Source organism: Lottia gigantea, assembly GCF_000327385.1.
Source record: "Lottia gigantea unplaced genomic scaffold LOTGIsca_115, whole genome shotgun sequence".
In the NCBI taxonomy this organism is placed as follows: domain Eukaryota; kingdom Metazoa; phylum Mollusca; class Gastropoda; family Lottiidae; genus Lottia; species Lottia gigantea.
The window spans coordinates 492,006-514,526 of NW_008707123.1; the positions used below are offsets into that span (position 1 = coordinate 492,006).

A 22,521-nucleotide genomic window follows, 5' to 3' on the forward strand; every position below is an offset into this window, starting at 1 on the left:
TCGGCTCTACTTGATCAACATATAATGAGCAAGATCACAATCTTATCTTAAGCAACAAAAGTCAATTATTTTTCATTCAAAATATCATTTATTTAAAAGGTCAAAGTTTATTAATGACGGGTTAAAATTAAAACAATGGACGACTATTTATTAATTAACTGATAAAGGGTTATGGTAAAAACAGGTGCGAAATAACAAGAGGATTTCTGGGTTATTAAAGGGTTAAATCTGTTGACATATCACGATATAAGAAAACAAACGATTAACTTTAAAACATAAATCTTTAGATATTTTATAAGGTACATTAGAGTTAATTAGCCATTTCAATTTTTCTAGATGGCTTCGGCCTTTATAAATTCCGATGAAATTTGAAGTCTTTTGAGATTATCGATAATCCATTGTAGAATTGCCCATCTAATGGAACAATTTGAGGGGGGTTGAGATTGGGCTATAAAATATTAGCCTATTTGGACCTCCTTGGTCGAAAGAGTCCGTTGATCTTAGCAAGCCTTGACGTTAACGTAACGCACGTGTCGAAAATCAACGGAGCAGAAAGTGTTTACGAAAATGTCCTCAAAACAAATCTGAAGTCAACAAGTTCGTTGTATCGGTCAATTGACCACCAATGTCCGGAATCATCAAGCGATAATTATGGTCCATGATCTCAAGCTGTTGGTATGTGGTCTATATTAGAAATTGCTGACTTAGATACTCAGCCACAGCTGTCCACGTTTCGGTTCTTGGGAATCCAAGAGACCCCAACCCCAGAAAAAATGCAGGAGAGCATATGTTTAAAGAAAAATCTCCGTCCCTGGGAAGGGATACCAACCCACTAATCAAGTTGAGCCCTGTGCCATGCCTTGTGTGTTGATATTGACGTTACTGAGATCATAATAACCAAGTGACTTGATCATTCGAGCATAAAATCGCGATGATCATCCAGCCATGCTTTATAATTGGTCAGTGTTATATCCGTATATTAATGGACCCGATCATTGTATTTTGATATGGACAGTGCGTCGTTTCGTGTGTTGTTGATGGCCGCGATTTGACTTTAACCGAGGTAAAATCAAGGTGAGCCTTTGTTTTTAAAATTGATAAAATCTTTCGTTTGTCATAAAATAATCTTCTGTCCAGTAAAAGTTTTAAAAAGGTAAGCAACTTTTATCGTTTAGGTGTCTTTGTAGGTATTTACAACATTCTGGTAAGACTCTCGCTCTCAAGTGCAGTTATATTAGATTGACGTGACCAAATCAAGTTTAACAATATCAAGGCCGAATTCTTTTATTGACTCGAACGTGGCCCTATTTAAAATCAGTTTGTCATGATTTGTAAGTGAAGAAAAGGTTGGACTTGAAACTGCAATGCACAGACTGGTTATAGGTTTTATGGATGACACCATGATCTCCGACATCCCATTCCATGATACCAAAGCATTAAGTTTGAGGCTTAACTAATATACAGAGCACATAACAGTAAAAGACAAGGACAAAAAACGGAACCCTGTCTTACGCCAAATTCAAGTTACGATTTTATTGACATACATTTATTTAGCAGTCTATATCATTCTGGATCATTCGATGCCTCGTTTTTTACCCCTATTCCACTCCTTCTGCAGGGTCCAAATAGTTACCAATAATGATTTGATACATTTATGTCGATTTTATTTTCGAATGTGTATTTATCCAGAAAATATGTAAACAAACTATTCACTTCATTAATTGTAAAGAATCGAACAAACGTTGAGGAAATAAGCTGAGAGATATTACGGAAGTTGAAAACCTTGTGAAAACGTTTAAAATAGCTCTGATCTTCTCTCACATCTATGTTAAAAACTATTATTCTATATCTTGCTTGATTTTATATCAGTCAGTCGATCATGAAATTCAATGATTTTTTTTTGTATCTTTTTGAAGAAATATTAAGTTTGGTTTGTTATGAATGAATAGTGAGAAACGTGTTCAAATTATATTTTAGTTTGCATTTTCTGTTTAGATTTCATTTTTGTTTTACAATTGTTATTCTTTTTCGTTTTAGAGCTGGGTGGATAAATAAAGATGACAGAGATCAGTGTCGCAATATAGGAGGACACCATGTGATTGTGTCCCCGCAGTTACCATCAGAAGTGTTTGAAAAACCAGAGGTGCATTACAGTGTATCCCTATCTAGTGATCTACTGAGTTATCGATGAAACATATGTGAAAGTGCTGCGAGCTTTTTGACTTCGTTTGGTTCCATAACCGTCTCTGATTTTTGAAGAAGGAAGGAAAAGGGTATAGACAAACGACTTTGCTGCATTTGACATCTAATTTGCACCATGACCGTGTAAGGGAGACGTGCCCAAATAGGACACAGAAAAGTGGGTCATCGTATATATTTAATAAGGAAATATAGATAGAGGACTACTCGTCTTATCAGATAGATTTATTGACTGTTCAAATCACAAGAATAATCGTCATGTGTATAATTCAGTTCTCTTGATCGTGGCTGAAAAGGTCATTGTGCATTGTTGGAATATTTTCGAAAGGACTGACCGAAAATCTCGAATTTAGTTTTATTAGCTTGTTTTAATTAAGCAAGTTACTATTGAAAATAAAGCCTGGATATATTGCGATACCTGTATGTAGACAGTGATCATAGTATTGCATTTTAATTGGATTTTAATTCTGTATTTGTGGTTTAGACTGGCTGCGTTTGATTATACTGTGCTCAATGAAGGGAACTCAGTGAGTATACGAAGAATCGTTATGTTGAATCTAACTGCCATAGATATGTCCACTGTATGAAGCCAAAGCTGAATTCTCAATCCTAATATACAACAGGTGCCCCATCATATTGTTCTGAAGCGGTTTTTGCCTTTGGAAAACGCAGTGTGTTACTCGCCATTGCTGTGCATCGAAGCTGATTATTGCTAGCCCGAGTTGAGTTGTGATTTCCCAGGCTTGTTAAGAGCGTTCTAGTTGCAAATCGTTTTGCACCCGAATGGGTGTAGGTATGTAGGTTAGCGGAACATTAAAGTTCAAATTCATGCGTCATCTGAAACACACGAGTGCAATCTTTTGATAATAAAGGTGTTGAAGTAAATGCGTGTCCGAAGTGAAGTCAGCAAAATTTCTTTTATTTTTCGTCATCAGCAGAATTCAAAGACAATATCACAAGATTTTATGGTCAGACTTGGAGCTGGAGTTCCATGGATATTCATTTGGTGGTTGCTACTGAAAACATCGTGTGGATTTTGTTGATGGATCGTTATTAAGAAGGAGATAAACATGGGTAAGTAGATGGTCCAGTTGGTCTCTATTTTGGTTCTGTTCTCGAAATCTTTCATCAGTGCATTACATTTTGGCCAAAATCGAAAGCACATAAACGTAATAGAGTAGGGTAAAGCACAGAACCCTGGCGAATACCTTTCACAGATGCAAATTTATTTAGATTGGTATTTTTTTTCAAATTTTTCAAATCTGCCATACCTTCCTTAACCCCAATTATCCCGATAACCCTGTCGTGTCATTTAACCCCTTAAGGTGCTGATCAATCACTCCCAATCACCAATACAGATTTATCATCGATCTTCTGACAACGTTTCGACAATTATCCTCTTGTTCATCATACAACAATCAATTGATTTTTCATGCAAACCGGAAGGTATCCGCGGGTCATAAAAAAGTATTACGTATGATTATCTCATCAAAAAGCAACGTTTCGACCTTAATCCTTAACAAATCATGACGAATATGACGTAACACTCCACCCTTTTCATAACATATCAATTACATGTTTGTATGTTTAAGCAAATCTGTTATCTCTTCTTTAAGGCATTGAGATCGGGGTGTAAAACTAGCCCAATAAATTTCAAAACAGAAGGATGTATAAATCCGTCTTTTTAATTATATATCAATGACACGGTTGACCGAACGACTGATACTGATACCAATGAAGGATATATCAATTAATACTTAGATTATTAGCTTGTCAGTCCAGATTTACCCCAAGGGGACACGTGGTTAATTCGTCCATGTGGGTTTCAGATAGCATTTTTTATATGTTTTGGCATTTGATTTAAGGTCTACCAGGACGTAAAACTCTGTCATTTCTTGGAATATCTTATATTACAGAGAACTCGAGGGATATGTCAGTATGGTACGTGAAGAGGATTCTACTCAGCTGTTTCCTTTTAACGAAAGGTAGGATCTCTTTTATTTTTTCCATTAAAGTGGCTTCAGTGTGTATCATCATTTGCACCGTCAGTGGGTCTGGTAATTCGCGAAACAAATCGACCAGATTTCGATCAATCGCTCTTATCAAGATTTCAAATAGTAAAGTAACGTGTATGTCAATCAAATGCACTTAGAAAATGTGACCCCTATAATTTGCTTAACGAACTGAACAATGGATAAGGTTGTTAAAACCCCTTTTGAATGAGCGACTCGTAAAAAGAACAATGGACGACCCCTGGGTGTTCGCTATGTTGGTAAACAATCCCCTTCTAAAGCCAGAAGGTTATTAACCCTTTCGCTGTCCTGGACAACAAAACGAAGTTAACCCCTTAAACGACAAGGGTCGAAGTATCAGTTTTTATGAAGTGCAAGTCAATCAAATGTCCATTTAAATGTGTCAGAGATATGCATTTGACGAGAATTCATCAGAGCATCTTAAAAATCTACGATACACTTGATCCCACTTGCAACTGAGTACCTCTACCTGATATACAGTGCATGATTTTAGCTTGATATTTTCATTCAACTTGTGGAAACTGGATTTGATAAAGTATTTTTTATGATTTGGTCATGCTTTGATCTCCCCAACCCCATCTTCTTCCAGAGGACCTGCATGCAGTATAAAATATTAACTCTCATGTAGCCTTTATAGTTGTTTAGCAAACGTTCAAAGTATCACACTCGTTGCGTAAACGTTATTCATTTAACACCATTCTTGACCAAACATACACATCACATACCAATCTAATGAAATGAGTGTAAACAAATTGTTTACATGTGTGTAAACATTGTGTAATTGTTTACATAATCACCATTGCCTTGTTATCTAATCAGTGTTAGTACATTTTATCTAAAGCTCTCTTTGAATATTGATACAGTAATCTAAAGCTCTCTATCAATATATATTGAATGCCTTTGTATGCCCGAAGTTTTCGCTGTTCAGTTGTTTATGCCCATTAGATGACACTCCATTACTATTTACAGCTCTCTATATTTAATGTACTTATGAACTATTTAAAGCTCTCTATCGAATGTTGATATGTCCATTGTTTGCTGTAATGTATCTTGAGCTCTCTATTTTAATATTGACTGCCCCAATTATAATGTATGACACTTTCAAGAGAGTTGGGTAAGATACTTTACAAGGTAAACATTTTCAAATCCTGTGAAGTTTACCAAGTATCGTATTAACGATTCAACTGACAGTAGCCCCAAGCCCCCATCCCCCATGAAACAACCCCTCACCCCAGCAAACACAACTCAAATAATACAGTTCCAAGTCTTATGGTATATATGCTATTAACTTTCCTTTCAGGTACATTGGCATATTCGTTAACAAACCTAACAGCGACTTCACATCCTGCTGTTTTTACCTCACAGAACTATCCGGGTCTCTATCCCACGTAAGTGAACAGAGTTGTCCTTTATTCCATTGCAATTCATTGTATTAATAAACCAAGTAGTAACAATCCTAACCGCAAGACGAAACCCGAAATCCAAAGCAACATATGGGCAAATAACTCATTTAGCACCGTGGACCTAAATAAGGCGTAAAACTCCATTCAATCCCAATCCTTTGAAATTTGTTTTTCTATTTTAGATCAGTGGTCCATTATTGGTCTATAATGGCCCAGAATAAAGGGGATGTGGTGTCAGTCAGTGTGCTCGACTCAGAGATAGAATATGGTAGAAACTGTCAACATGATTACGTCCGTATTTATGACGGTAAGTTCACGAGTTATTGAATTAATGCACTATCCAAGTGTGATCGAGGCCTTTTAATATTCAGCTGCAGTGCCTTTAGCTCTCTAATCAATCATAATCCCCCTAAATGTGTTTCTAAATCCTTATTTAAAACTGCATTGAATTCCAGGATGGTCGTATACCGTACAAACCTGTATACAATGCGCACCATTGTATAATACGCACCTTTCTTGATTACACTAGAGGTACAGTTAGCTCACAGTTTTATTTTCTATTACTTACATTTAAAACATTATAAATATTTTACTTGCAGGTCCCTCCGATTCTTATTTACGTATTGGAATGTTTTGTGGTGGAAGTAAACCAGTTTTCAAATCCACAGGAAGAACAATTTACGTCAAATTCAAATCAGATTCGTCCAAACCCTTTCGTGGTTTCAAAATACAATATAAAAGTAAGTAACGTCTCCTTTTAACGTCCTTTTAAAATCAAAAGATACCTTGTGTGAGGGGCTTGCTCCTCCAGCCCCCTCTTTGAAGACCCCAATTGGGCAGTATTACATTTTTCAATTTCTTTCAGGTGTATCAGCTCAACAATCAGACGAATTTACCTTCTCCACTAAAGCTGTGATATGTTCCGTTCTAGGCATCTTAAGTACTTTTTTATTGTTCGCCGCTGGAAATTACTTCCTCCGAACAGCTCGCAAATCCACAAGCTTCCGTCGTCCGTCCTTACGACGTCGCACACTAACGTCTGTAATGTACAGTATTTCGCAATCAACCGGACAGACAATAGTTTCGATAGAAAACGGAACGAGAGTGCAGCGTTCTGCGACGGGTCTTATCGTACCTGATGACTCGACGTCTTCCAACGTTCCGGAAGACGCCACACCAAGTCTTCTGCCTCCGGATTACGCATCGGAAGCAAGCGACCGAAATTCTCGAGGATTTTCAATGGTTTTGAACGTTCATAATTTACGTATTGCGCCTCCGTCTTATGATTCGGTGCGGAGTGACGAGGATGATTCCAGTACAGTGCTAGGTGAAGCTCCGCCTGCTTATGAAGAGAGTACAGAAGAGCGAGCGCGAATCCATCGAAGTATGTCTTTGCCATCGTAGACAAGCACTTATTCAGTGATACCTTTGATAACGACGTCGGCTACGAACAAATCCATTATGTGCATACATACATTGTGTTTTAATTACCAGCGACCATTACTAGACCCATTTCAAGGATTCATTATTGTGCAGTGCCCACGGAGGAACAACCACTTGCGCTATATCCACTGGATTGGTTACTTATTTTAGGACTTGTATTCGCTACAATCACAAATTCAGTGTCATAAGAGCCTTTAATAAGTGTGCAGTTGTGTACAAACTGTTACTGCACTGATCTCATTTGTCCTGGGCTTTGATTTGTCAGAGCGTGTTTGGTATCATCTTCACAATGCCTAACTATTACGAAGTTCGTAATAGCTTGACATGGTTCAATAGTGTAAAGACTGCATCATCAGAAAAACTCTATTTAAATTGGTTTTTGAACCAAGAGCTCAAAGCAATTACATGTTAATCATGTATTATATACGTTGATGAATTGATGTTGGATAGTAAGTGAAAAAGTGAAGTGAAACGGAGTTGTAGAGTAATTTGTGATGACGGGAAGTAACGCCATTAAAAGAATGAAAAATTTTCAAGGAAATGGGACGTAACTCTAATGAGAACCCAGACATTAAATGCCATAGTCCTAATATACAATTTTATTCACAAATTTTTACTTTTTACTACGCAAATTATATATTTTACCCTTTATTAAAACATTTTTTATATCGAAATCCTTTTTGTTATTTACTCACAAAAGAACACGAATCTACTGTTCGTGTCGCACTCGAGTTTACATGTGTATAACATAACGAACGCACCCTACAATGTTTATGTTTGCAAATATCATCGTGCAAGTCAGGGAGGGAAGATGTCTCTTGCTGTTTCCAAGCAGGTAACGTTTGATTTTGTTAAATTGTAAGGGTTGGTTTTTCGCACTCACTGTTTAGGAGTTCGCGTATTGCAGGTTCATTTCATAAAAAAACAATTAATATTTAGAGTCTGCTGACGAAGAAGTCGTCATTAACACTTCCTTTATATTCTGTCCGAAAAATGCGTATGCCTAATACATCTTATTATCTATATTGCTTTTTTTGAGTATAATTCATGAAATGGCTACATCGATAACCTTCGACATTCTTATTTTTATTGACGTCTAACAGGGTCAATATAAATACAGTCATGTCCCCTTTCATCTTCCCTCCATGTTCAGATATCAGATTTCAAGATGGCCGCCAATATGGCTGACAGTTGACATCTTGAAAACAATGGATCCCTTCATGATGCTATTGTCACCAGGAAAAAACAATTACGTTTAGAAAATGGAGTTCATGTTCAATAAGAATCGAAGTTTCAACACCCCGATACACCATTGGCTCCTTTCTCAACGAACTGCCAATTAAAAGGATGCATTGTCATTCTGGAATCGGTTAGGAATTTCAGTTTGGACGTTCACATGTTAAAGGTATAAGTAAAATCCTTTACAACCAAAGCCTCGTTTACTTCCACAAGAAAGAGCGTCTTATGGGATTGAGGGTGGTAGATTCTACATATATTTTTATGTGGACATATACATAGGAATATTTGTAGCCATTATTCAAAGGAAATAGCATCAGGAATATTAGTTGTCATAATGGCCCTGTTCTCTGGCTGTCTGGTTATAAGTGTACTGGTATTTTCAATGGGATATACTACCGTTAGCTCTGTACAGTTGTTCAGGAGCTCTGGAGTTCAAAGCAAAGGTAGTTGTACTGTTTGATAGGCATAAAGTTATCAACACGAATGGATTATGAGTCGTATGGATGACAATCACTTTATTTCTTAAACACGAGTTACAAGTATGTAACAATGGAATGTAACAATAACGACGATTCTTATATACGCCATCTTCAGGATACAAAGACAGGTAAAACCAAACAAACGAGTCCCTTTGTTCTTTCAGAAACAGTTAAAGTCAACCTGGTATCTGCTATAAACAGTGAAAGAACCAAACGGTCAGACCGCCATCTACCAGGGACCCTTAACTTTAACTTCCAATATGGCGGTGATCAGGTTTCCCTCAATTTACAGAAGAATCAGAACGTGGGTAGTGATACACCTGTATTCCTACATCGTGATGGGGAAGCTGTGCGCAGGGATTCGACCAAACAGACGGTAAGGTGTACCACTTTGTCATTTTGAAATGATGCTGTCCGCTGAGTTAAGCTTGTTTTAGTCCTATACATGCCATACAAACTCAAATCGTACCACCCCAAAATAACAGCTTTTCTGAACTGTCCTTTACATCCGTAATACTGTGCCAGCTTCTGCAGCAATCTGTACCATTCTCAAGTAATTCAAATACAAATGGACAGTTTTATTTTAATCTTCTCTGCTTCCAGTCGAAGGATGTGGCGTTCTACCAGGATGTAACTAAAGGTGCCTCTATAATGGTGAGGCGACCAGAGCAACCGAACAGCAAGTATGAACTGGTAAGAAGCACCTTATACCTTGGAGTAATGCCCAGTCATTACTCCAAGCTTATCCCAAGGTTATGTTGCTCAAGTCCAATCATGAGCTATACATTCCCAAGAAATGAGTTTTCGAGAAGCCACTAGTAAGATTTGGACAAAGAGCATTAGATTGGTATTTAATGACCCCATAAAATGGAAATGATTGGACGTAGTCGATCTGTTACTCCAGAGAAAAAGATCCCCATTCATCATAGGCCTTATCATAAAGGATGCAGAGATGTTTGGCTTAAACTACCATTGAATTTCAGATGGGTACCTACTATATGTCTGACAACCAATACAGTATCGAGCCTGTTAAACCTGGTAAAGAAACCGGTTCTGGTTTTGATTTTGTGTTGAACCATACAATCAGCTTACTGAATGAACATCTTAATCTAAAGGATGACATCATCAAATTTGGTAAGAGAGTCTTCAGCTAGCTTCTCTCTAATTTTCCCGAGGAAGACATCTTGCTAGATCTCGATTGCGCATTCAAATGTCTGGCCCATGCAGTGACATCTTTCGCGTCTTCCTTATCTTCCTAAGGAGTGAATATTGGTAGATTTTTAATACAACTCGTGTTTTCACCAGTCTCACATGGACCTATAGTGTTTGATTTAAGAAGTTTCTCTCCGTGAATTACAGGGAGTTATGAGATGCCATTAGACAATACAATAGAAAGATATAAACGTCAAGCTAGTATTGATAGTTCTCTGTACACAGTCGAGTTATTGATGGTAGTCGACAATGCTATTTACAAAACGTAAGTCTTGCACGTACGACCTTCGATATTTTCTTCTTTTTTGTTTCATTATTCAAACTGTGTTGTTATTGTGGTATTGTACCGTGGTATTTCTGCATCAGAAGTCCGATGCCTGATAACGTTAGTAGTATAAATCGAAATGCACATGCATATTAGACCATTACCTTATTGCTTTTGTTTTTCTAGATGGTATAATGGAATAGAAGAAGCTGATCCTAAACGGAGACGAGACAAAACGATCGAGACTATCAAGCAGTATTATACATTTGTACTGAATGGGGTGGGTGCTCTATCAATATCAGTTCTATGTAGTCCATATAGCATGTCCTTATAACCGTGGTGTACCATGTGGCTTCATTACAAGACGTAGTCTGACTTGTACTGGGTTCGTTTCTGTGAATGGTTTAAGGAACACTATCAGCCAGTATAGTTTGTATTTATATTAGTGGGACGAGTCAAGGAGGCCGTTCTTCAGAATGTAAGACTTTATTCTCCTTTGCAGATTGATGTACGATATGCTTCAATTGAAGAACCCGACTTACAGATTGATGTTACATTTGCTGGTATCCTTATCTTTGATGTAAGTAGAGTTGTGACGTTCTTTCTCAGATAGAGTTAGGGACAATTTCGGGTTTCTGGTTAGTACTTGGTTTATTAATTTTATACTCCATAAGGCTGTGTTCATCAACACCAAAGTAAAAAGCGAACTAAGACTATTAAAAGCTATCTGAGATGTTAATACATTATCTTTTTCAGGACTCGCACGAATCTTACCTGCAGAACAACTCACTACCAGGAGATCTGGTAGAGTCATCAGAAGCTTTGGAGTCTTTCCGGAACTGGGTTCTTAGTAACATGACGTCACTTCCTCCCAGTGATCATGTGATGCTTTTTACAGGGTAAGTTCTACAAAATGTTTCTAATCATTCTCACTCAGGCTGTAAACTTTTGCATTGGTTTGATTGTATTATCTATCCATTGACGCCATTGTTGAAGAATTGCCAGTTCAAGAACCATGTTTTCATCCATTTCAGTTTCAATTTGACCTACGGAGGCTCTACATCTAACGCTGGTCTGGCCTATCTTAAGTCCATCTGTAACCATGAGTATTTCTTCTCGATTGTGGAAGAGTATTACGAGTTTAGAGTCATCTCCATCGCTGCTCATGAACTTGGACACAGGTCAGCTATTTGTTTTGATTAATAGAAGGTTTCAGGACGTCTGACGTCTCCGTGTTGACGTTAACTGACCTGGCTGTGTGGACGTTGACGTAAACTGATGTTTTGATCATGATTATTTTGCCCCATTCTTTGTGAACATTAGTAGTATGATTTCGTTATAACATTAAAGGATTCATTTCATCCCCTTTCAGCCTCGGAGCTCGACATGATATGGACGAGAACACTTGCCTTTCTTTCCAGCTGTACATCATGACGTCACGTTTCCGGTTCCCTAGTAAAAGCAAGTCAGTCAACCCTTACAGATTCTCGAAATGTAGTATCCAGTACTTTAAGGAATTTATTTTTTCCCTGGAAAGGTAGGAAGTTTGTTTTTATAACTGGACAAAACTTGTCAATAAATTGCTTCTTGTTTCCGGAAGAGGAATCATGCAAGGCCGCCATTACTGGACATGATGTAATTGCATTTCTAGAACCACAAAGCAGCATATTAAGGCCTGATGATCATGCTAGATGTTTTTTACATTTCTCCAGCTCTGGATGGACATGCCTGAAAAAGAAGAATGCTGTGAATGATATGAGAGAAATTTCAGGATATCTGGTACATCAGCCAGGAGAAGTTTTCACTGCTGATGTACAGTGTCAGAACAGTAATGGCGATGCTTCTTATGTATGCAGGGTGAGAAACAATTTGATATCAAAAACACCATGCTGTTCTATTTCTGCTGTTCAAACACGACGCTTGATGCATCAGGCCAGTTAAGGCTTAGCATACGAGACAGGACGCTCTGTCTCTTGATACTACGATTCACATTTTCAAAGCGTTCGCTGTTCCGAGACGTGTGCTTCATAAGACATGTTTCATAAGAGCATGAAGATTTGATTCATACGTCCATTTCAGGATCGCCATAACGGTGACTTCACCAACATCTGTAGCCAAGGGATGTTTTGTTTTAACAATGAACTGGGAAAGTGTTCCAAGATATTACCAGCTGATGGAACTCCTTGTGGACATCAGAAGGTATTGGTTTATAAGTATATTAATAGAAGGTCGATCATGTTAACGAAGTTCTGCAAATTGTGGCTTTTGTTTTGTAATTTATCACAGAAAGCATCGGTATCTTCTCTACTCGCTTATGACACCTTTCACAAAAGATAATGTAGTGGAGCTCTTTTTGTTTCAGTGGTGTTTAAACGGTCTTTGTGTCGAGGAATTCTCCATCAACAGACCAGCTGGTAAGATTCTATCACATATATTCATTAACTTCTTCTATTGTCAAATCCTCAACTATTTCCTTGCTGGTTGAGCATACGGTTGGCGTCTAAATCCTCGATTAACCTGTATAAAGATCTTGTGTGGTCAGCCAAGTGAGCTCTTGTTATCAATATGACCGCATTGTTTATCCCATTTAAGTTTTTCTTTCAGATAACTGTCCATTTTATGATGTACCAGCATCTGTGTGGAGTAACGATACATGCGCTGATGTGGTGATGACGTCACCATGGGAATGTTATGACCGACAATTCCAGCTCAACTGCTGTGATTCTTGCTTCTATAAATACACCAATGTACCAGGTTGGTTCACTGAGCTTCGTGGTCTTAGTTATTCTTACAAAACTCCAGTAAAACCATGCATGTTCTGGATGTTTTACCACTCCTTTGTGCTTGTCACCTAATCAACCGAAGCTTTCAATGTCAAGGCACATTTTGTCCCCCATGGACTTTCCAAACTACCTAAACTGTTTTGTCGAGTGAACTGTTAAACTGGTCCGCCATTCCATTTTAAGCTTCTTTTTCATTCAGGGTGTGAGTATGGTGATCGAGATGCCGACTGTTTCAAAGAACTCTGTAACGAATACAACGAAACAAGGCGGTTGTCGGAGTGCTGTGAAACCTGTTCTGAGGTCCCGTTTCCGACTAGACCAGTTCGTACCACAACTACGATGTCTACACCAACTTCAACGACCACCATTGCGCCAATGACTTATCCAACAACCGCAAATTCCGCTTTATCGTCTCCCATTCCAGCAAAAACGACGACACCGTTATCTTTTGGTACTCCAGTAACAAATCTCAACCAGGGAGTAACACCATCTTATTTAGGTGACGTCACAACCATGTCTGGTTCTATGACAACACAGTATGACGTCAGAATAGTTACGTCTGGAACAAACCCGCCATATTGGAATACTGTGACGCAAGAGAATCTATTTGCCAGACCAGGAAATAACTATAACTGGTTATACGGTGTCCCTAATTATGGTCAAGATTCGACATGGTCGCCCTTGATTCCAGACCAGACCACCAACAGCTACAATCCGCGGGGTGAAACACCAACTCAACTGATACCACCTTATCTAGGTTCGTAAGCTACTGAACATAAATCTCGTAGAATTGGTCGACCAAAGCACCATACTGCGACAAGGACCGATGGTAAGATCGGGTCTCGCTTACCCTTTCGAAGCACCTCAATGGGTCCTGCTTAGTTCCTGTTCAAACTTTTATATTTATGCTTCATTTTCTATTGGTACATGTATTTCTGATGTTGTTATGTTTTGTTTGCAGGTCCACCCAATTTTTCTGAAGAGATAACAAAGCATCAAGACGATGACCTCACCCGTCATCAGGTTCCAGGTGTCCCAAACAGAGCGTCCATTGGCATTATCCATTGGATCCCAATTATCCATTGGATCCAAATTTATCCGCACCAGACCTTTCTTTCGAGGACAAGTTCACGAAACCAACAAGCTTCGTTCGTCCAAATAATCCTACTATCCAATCGACCACTAAACAGCTTGGTTTGACCGCCATACCACAGAAAGGTGTGACCGGTACAGATACAGGTGTTGCTGGTAAAAGATGGCCTCCTATATTTAACACATATTTCAATAGAGGACTACAAGGACAGCCATTTTATCCCAGGGATCATGGTTCTTCGTGGAATAGAGTAGAATCTGGAGGTTTGTTTGTGTACTAAAAATCTCGTCCAAAGCATGACAAAATCGTGAGCAATAATTGTATAGTACTGGACTCCTCAAACGAGAAGTACCATCAGGTGTTTGGGAAAGAGTAAGCGTGGTCTGTTTTGGATGCGACACCCGCCACTGCTATATTAATTTTTTTGCATTCTGAAACTTATCTGTACATGTATTTATATTTCAGAAAATGGACAGGCTTCTGGGGGACTTTCACGAGAAGATGCTGATGATGAACCTCATTGGAACCAAAGAGATCGTTTCCTGAAGCATTTACAATCCAAGATAGCGCTTCACAATAGTAAGAGAGATTCGAATAAGAATTTTTATGAAAATGGACTCTTTAGTAATTTTAAACTGAACCATTTGAAGAATTTTGGATAGAATAGCCATTGATATATTGGGTTGGACCACTCTACATCCTTTTAAGAGAGTCTGTGTATATATATAAATGTAATTTTGTTAACCTTATTAAAGAATATCCCAAAGGGGCCCTCACACTATAGCGATCACAAGTTGTGTATGATTGGAATAAGAATAGCGGTCATACGTTTCGAACGTATCTTTCCTGCAAGTGAGATGTGAGTTGCGTTCGGTACTCATGACCACTTTCATTATTCGCAACCATACACAACTGGTAATACCTGTGGTGTAAAGGTTCGTTTCCCCCCTCGATGAACTGCGATGTATTTATATTTGAGTTGTGTTGAATATTCTATGAACCATATATTGTAGCTTTCAAATAAAAAAAAAACAAACAAAATTTTGTGTCTACCAAATAAACAATATTAAGTATGTGGACTCTCCGAAAGGGATGCTGTGTAGACAAACCCAGTCGCATGCTGTTGGTGAGCTCTGCACATCAAGGGGAACATTAAGGGGGCCATACCCCCCCCCCCCCCTCACCGTATAATTTTTTATCAGTAACTTCTGAAATGTGATGTGAACCCTCCTTTAACAACTCTGGGTCCCTTCTTGGTCCCTTCATCTTAAAAGGCCTATGAACGCCACTGCAGGTTATCATGAGAGGTACCACCCGCTTTCTCAATGTGACTACCCCCTCCCTAACAATTTTCGAATTAGGCTACCCCTTTTTTCTTTATGAATGTAGGGGTTAACATGTTCAAGTCTGAAGAGGATGAACGGTATTTAAAATCTGGATTACCGGAGTTTCTTCAGTATGCTACAATCAAGGGAGATAAATCCAATGAAGGTAGTACTTTTTTGCATTGCTGTGGTCTGTCGTCTAATATATATTTCATATAGATTATTAGATTTCCAACTGTTTATATTGCTCATACCAACAGCCTTATCAAGAAAGAGTCTAATTTCAGGTCATTCTTGGGAAGTTAATGAATTCTTTGATGAAAAAGATGAGAAGTCACAGACACGTGTTCCCTTGTTCTCTTTGAAGAAGTCAAATGGCGGAACTAAACTTCTAGATAAAGACATTGTTTCCGTACCAATGGATGACGACACTTTAATAGAACTGGTTCCTGAAATTGAAGAAGCGATGACCTCAATACCGGAAATGACGACACCGATGACATCTGATGACGAGTCAGATGGGCATACTACTGAAATACAACGCGAGAGTATCTTGGATGCCCCAGCCCCGGATTGGGAATGGATCAGCCCTAAAGGTAAACTTTATTCTCTGCAGTATTGAAGCCGTCTTCTCATTCCTTTTCTCCTTGTGATTCCTTAAAATGCCACTCTGTTCTTCCTAATCTTTAAATGCGTTTCTTATCATTTTCAGCAAAAGCTCAATATGAGAAAACATTGAGGAGACGTCGGAAAAAGAAATTCAAGCCAAAGTATGAGAAGAAAAATTGGAAATCAAATGGTGCTGAAGAGTTCGAGTCTCAATGTTTATCTGAGTTTTTACTTTCTGTTTATAACGGATGTTAATATGAATTTATTTGAATAAAGATATTTTTCTGTGTCTGAAAGGAATGATCTGACTGGTCGCGTTGGTGCAACCTTGCTACTCTTCTACTCTACGACCTTTGATACTTCCAGTATTGTTTTTTGGTTATCCAGTGTAATGTGATATAGCTTATTCTAAAGGGGATAATCGAAACGAGAACACAACTCACGTGCTAACACAGGTGTTTTGGTTGACCTAGTAACCTGACAATTATATATATAATTGTGTCCTCTATTTTTAGACGCCATGTAGCTCAGTGGGATGCGCGCTCAGCTGGTGATCATTACGACATCCTCGCAGATATGGTTATGGGTTCGAATCTCGTGAAGGGTCAATTTTGACATTTATTTATTTATTTATTTAGTTTTTATAAGCCAGAGAAGTGGACTGTTTGACGGCTTTGTTATCCTCGGAACATCTGCCTCTATTCCAGCCTCTGGTAGCTATTTTGAGAGATAACAGCCGATGACTGTTAAAAGAGCTATCAGAGACTGGAGTAGAGACAAACTATTGAGGTCAAGATGCTTGCTTTTTAAACCTAATGATCGGCTGTTGGAATAACACTCCCAGAAAATAAATTGTCAATTTGTGGTGGTTTGAAACGCATGGTTATGGTTCACATAGTATGTTTGAAATATCACTTTAACACACTCTTAAGTGTAATAAAATAATAGCTCAGTCGGTTGGAAGTCGGACTGGCAAGCTGAAGGTCCTGGGTTCGAATCCCGTCGTGCGGAAGGAACAGATTGAACTATATTTATGGAAAGTTTAGGATTTGTCAACTTTAAATATTACTTCCGAACATACTCATATATCTGAATATAATGGCTCAGTCGGTTGGACATTTGTCTGGCAAGCTAGAGGTCCAAGGTTCGAATCCCACAATGGGCAAGAGAGAGTATCAAACTATATTTATGGAAAATTTAGAACTTGTTAACTTTAAATATTACTTCCAAACACATTTACTGACAATTAACATCTGGTCCAGTGGGTTGGACGCTTTCCGACTAACCTTGATGTTAAATACAAGTCTTAGAGGTCCGCGGTTCGAATCCCCCGATGAGCCAAAAAAAAAAGAGTTAATGGAATGGATGAAGAGTAGGAAGGGCAAGAAACCAGGTGATAGGTAGGATATGGAGACCAAGGGATCGAGGGTCCGAAACCCACACTCGTCCAAGAAAATCGTAGATGGTAAAAGATAGTTGAGAGGTTGCTGAAGGAGGGTGGAAGCTAAGGGGTATACAAGGCATATGGGTAGATGAAATTATTGAGAAAAAATCCTTAGATTCAGGCCGGTACAGGTTATTTCTATAGGGGAAATGCATAGGCCGAGCTAAACCTAAGCCGGTACAGGTTATTAGAGCCCTAAAACGTCGAAAAATGTAGATCTTTTTCCATTTTCTGGAATTTTTCCCCATTTTGTCTCAAATTTTTTTTTCGAGCTGGATGATGGTTAAATATATTATTAGTTTGTGCTACGCATGCGTGTAGTGGTCGGAATTGATATGTGTGAGAGTACTATGTCTTTGTATGGTGACTAGAATGTATATTTGTAATATGGCGGGTGTGTAGTATGACGATGTATGTATATACAAGGGAGATAAATCTAGTTAGTAACAGAACACAAACAATCAATGATTTAATTAACTATAATCTTACCTTGTACACACTTCATTTCACCTGGCTTGAACGAGTCTCGAACCCGCATCGCTTTGACGAAAGTCTTTCACTCAACGCACGTACTACCGCGGATAGTTATTTAACCTAAATTTTAATCCATTTTATGTTTGATTAATGAAAACTGCCGAGAAAAAACTTGCCTTATTCAGGATTCGAACCCTTTCACAGAGGATTACAACTGTGTGAAGATGAACACCGCAATCGACTGAGCTATCGAGGACACAGAAATTACTGGGTTAAATTGAAATATATCCAGTTAGAAATCTTTAACGTTGAATAAAACTGATGGGGATCGAACCCATACCCTCCAAACATTTTCTTTTCTCAACGGACGCGCATCCGACTGAGCTATTCAGGACACACATACTACTGGTTTAAATTGTATTATATGCATCAAGAATATTTAGCAGTGAGGAAAAGTTTGGTGGGATCGAACCCATACCCTCCAAACATTTTCTTTTCTAAACGGACGCTCATCCGACTGAGCTATCCAGGATACACAAATTGCTGGTTTAAATTGTATTATATGCATCAAGAATATTCAACATTGAAGAAAAGTTTGGTGGGATCGAACCCATACCCTCCAAACATTTTCTTTTCTAAACGGACGCTCATCCGACTGAGCTATCCAGGATACACAAATTGCTGGTTTAAATTGTATTATATGCATCAAGAATATTCAACATTGAAGAAAAGTTTGGTGGGATCGAACCCATACCCTTCAAACATTCTCTCTTCTCAACGGACGCGCATCCGACTGAGCTATTCAGGATACACAAATTGCTGGTTTAAATTGTATTATATGCAGCAAGAATATTTAACGGCGAAGAAAAGTTTGGTGGGATCGAACCTATAACCTCAAAGTTATAATATTTCCCAGCGGACGCGCATCTAACTGAGCTATCGCGGTGTACAAGTAATTGTGCTATTTAGTCTTCTATCCTAAGACGAAACTATAAATTTGAAGAAAATTTAGTGGACTCGAACCCAAGATGACAGTATTTTCTGTAGCCTAATGACCAATCGCAACCGACAGAGCTACCCAGGACACAAACACTTAGCGATTTTAATTGAAATATATCCATTAAGAAATTTTAACATGAAGAAAAGTTTGGTGGGATCGAACCCATACCCTTTTAAATATTTCCTGTTTCCAGCTGACGTGCATCCGACTGAGCTATCGTGGTATACGATATTTCACATAATATAGGAAACTATCATCCTAAGAAGAAACCATAAATTTAAAGAAAATTTTAGCGTACTTGAACTCGTGCATCCTATCATTTCTAGAGCTCAAACCACAGCGCAATCAACTGAGCTTTCGGGTAAACAGATGAGAACAGTTTTGTCTTTCTTATTGTAGAATCCGAACTTTCATCCTACAAATTAGGTCACGACGTTAAGTGCACGTGCATCCCACTCAGTTACAGTTTTTTACCCTAATAATAGGGCACGTTTTTGGGGATTTATTTGGGGAGGGGGGCGGGATTTGACACCATGTTATTTTTCAACTAAATTTATTTTAGATATACACGCTCTTTCGAAGATCCAGCGGTCTAGATTGGTATAATACCGCTCAACAGGAATGTTTCTAGCTTGTTCAAATTGTTCAAGGTATTCTTCACCTACAGTTCTCATGGGTGTATATTCAGTTTTTCACAGATCCAGCGGTGTGCAATGGTATACTGGTGCCTACCAATCTATCTATTTTTAACCATCGTTCTAAATGTTCACATAATTACCGGAAATCCAGAAATAGATTGCTAACAATTCTAACGCCGGTGATCACACCCCAAGGTATCAGACTCTGTTGACAATGGTCGTATTACAAATTCCAGACCCGCACCCTCGAAACACCAAGCTATTGTTCTTCTTCAGTCATACCACAAATGCCGAACCATATCCGCCATTGTTGACTACCATTCTTGTCGCCCACTAAGTTTAGTTGGCGCGTTTCATTTCTGACCAATGTAAAATGAAAAAAAACCCAAACGATCCTACATATTATAAAAGAGAGTACTCCGTCATATTTGTACAGCTTTTGGACCTCTTTATAATCTTTTTAGGATCAGACATGAAATGAATGGAGTTTTACGTTCTATTAATCTGCAACATGTGGGTTAATGATGATAATGCCATGTAGGGTGCAATGAGAGAAAGTCTGCCAGGACAGTAGCATTAGCCTAATCATTGTCTATTTCCAACTGTCAAGGGATCTTTAACGTGCACAGCCTGTAGCACACGAGGCCTCCGTTTATTATCCCATCCGAACGACTAAGATCAGAGGAACTTGCCTTGATATGTCATAATATATCAGACAGTACCAATTGATTTGAACAGTATCCTCAAATGACCAAATGATTGAACAATACGGGGAGGTTGACATTACAAATATGGCCGTATTGACTAGAGATAAAATTAGGGCGTTGGTGACAAACATTTCTTAATCTTTATTGTCCGCCATGTTTGCCTATAATAGCTATCTAATATTGAACTTGGCAGCCACAGATTGACTTAACAATTATTGGTCATTTGAACTGAACCCACCAAATCAAAAAGTCAAATGATCACTGGCCAAATTAAGCCGGTCATTTTTTCTTAATGTCAACAAGGCCCTAGAGTACAGGAGACTTCGGCTGGACCCAGGGCGATTCTCTAGGCGATGCCCATTGCATTGCATTTGGTAGGCACCAGAGCAAACCCTGTCGACTCTTCTTTCAAAGATTAGAATAGTTTTATATCTAAATTGCTGTTATCAATGGTCCAGAGGTTCCCTTATACATCCAAAATTCATCGATCTAATGCTATACTGCTCCAGAATATATGGACGTAACACTCTCCTTCATTTCTAACGACTATCAATTTGAATTCAGTTTTCATGTCTGGAATAAACAAAGAAAAGTGATAACGATTCCATGGCAGAATCGCTGCATAAGAAACGTTCCATACAGATATCATCTCGACTCACAACTTGACATCCAATATGGCTACCGGTTCCCTTAAAAATACAACCAACAAAAGCTGTTTGATCTGAAAAACGAAATACTTAAAAGCTTTCCAATGCAAATACAAGGAGCGGCATAAAATCTATTTTAATGTCTTTGTTATAAAAAGTGTCTTGGCATATACATCTATCAATGGCGAAGATAAAACTGTTTTTAACCCTTTTGAAATCAATGACCCATCTCAACAATTTCTTAAAATAGTTCCGATATAGATTTTATTTTAAGATTATAAATGTTATTTTCGTTTTGTAATGTTGATAAAAGTTTTCTAACTTTCCTCTGGATTATTTTAATAGAATTCAACTGAGAAATTCCTAAGTGAAGCGGGTGAGGTGGGAGCGTGTCTCCCTTGAGACCGGGGATCCAGGGGGGCTGCAACGGATTTCAGATGGCCTTGGGTGAATTTTGAGCACCGTGGGCCAGGACGTTCATTGTTTATGACAACATTTGTACCAAAAGAAAAGTTCTTGCATAATTTCTTCAGTCAAGTGCGTCTTCCTTTTTTCGCGAATTTTCTTGCAAATTCAGTCACGAAAAGACTCAGTAATCTTTCTATTTAAATGTTTCTGACTTCAAAAATAGAGAAATAACTGTCGAAAAATCTTACTTTTAAATAAAAAAACAAGCTATAAAACGTGTTGATTCTTGTGCACACAAAATAATTACGTGATATAAACTAAGATGACGTCATGTCAATGAATCGCGCCATTATGAGACATCGTTGTTACGTCTGCTTATTCCATATTTGGCAATTTTTTAATTTATATTCAGCAAATATACCACGAATTCAATCAAAATATAAGTCCATTAATTAAATAATATAAACATTTGATTCGGACCTACTCGTCATTTTCAAAGTTCTCAACGGTCACGTAGGCTAGTTCCGCCATTTTGTTTACTTTTGTTGACATTTGGAGACAAATATTTCTGGTTGAAATTTCTATGTTTTGATGCAGGTCGGCTGGCGGTAATTGTCAGGTACTTACTAAGACGATTTTAAGCCGAAGGCAAATAAATAAGAAATTTCAAGACATTCTCACAAATTAGAGAAATCAACGTCGTAATTTATTTTTTCAGATTTTAAAAAGTAGTTTAGCAAATGTTATCGGTGAATAAATTGTTCATGGACACTAACATATGTCCTTAGAAATTGTCCTAAGTAATTAGAAAAACTTTTGAATGTCCTTAGAAACTTTTGAATGTCCTTAGAAACTGATGATTGTCCTTAGAAACAATTGAATGGCCTTAGAAACTAATGAATGGTCTTAGAAACTAATGAATGTCCTTAGAAACTAATGAATGGCCTTAGAAACCAGGGAATATCCTTGGAAACTAATGAATGTCCTTAGAAACGAGGGAATATCCTTTGAAACTAATGAATGTCCTTAGAAACCAGGGAATATCCTTAGAAACTGATGATTGTCCTCAGAAACAATTGAATGGCCTTGGAAACTAATGAATGGTCTTAGAAACTAATGA

The 22,521-nt window shown here is 38.1% G+C and overlaps 2 protein-coding genes across 2 annotated transcripts; both read left to right on the forward strand.

The window, feature by feature from the left end:
- Positions 1-1,027: 1,027 nt before the first annotated feature.
- LOTGIDRAFT_237695 (hypothetical protein) lies at positions 1,028-7,752 on the forward strand. The gene is made up of 7 exons (XM_009047671.1): positions 1,028-1,074; positions 2,038-3,273; positions 4,116-4,184; positions 5,533-5,620; positions 5,818-5,942; positions 6,235-6,375; positions 6,501-7,752. The coding sequence occupies exons 2-7, from the start codon at positions 3,270-3,272 to the stop codon at positions 7,037-7,039; spliced, it is 966 nt and encodes a 321-aa protein (XP_009045919.1). The 5' UTR covers positions 1,028-1,074; positions 2,038-3,269; the 3' UTR covers positions 7,040-7,752.
- An 899-nt stretch (positions 7,753-8,651) lies between these two features.
- Positions 8,652-16,374, forward strand: LOTGIDRAFT_237696 (hypothetical protein; the record flags this gene model as incomplete). The annotated part of the gene is made up of 21 exons (XM_009047672.1): positions 8,652-8,760; positions 8,961-9,172; positions 9,400-9,489; positions 9,780-9,930; positions 10,156-10,273; positions 10,460-10,553; positions 10,776-10,853; positions 11,030-11,172; positions 11,308-11,454; positions 11,646-11,810; positions 11,986-12,130; positions 12,353-12,472; positions 12,636-12,687; positions 12,878-13,027; positions 13,256-13,813; positions 14,018-14,086; positions 14,164-14,412; positions 14,615-14,728; positions 15,539-15,640; positions 15,762-16,070; positions 16,187-16,374. 21 exons carry the CDS (start codon positions 8,652-8,654, stop codon positions 16,336-16,338), a joined length of 3,327 nt encoding a protein of 1,108 aa, XP_009045920.1. The 3' UTR covers positions 16,339-16,374.
- Between the last annotated feature and the right edge of the window lie 6,147 nt (positions 16,375-22,521).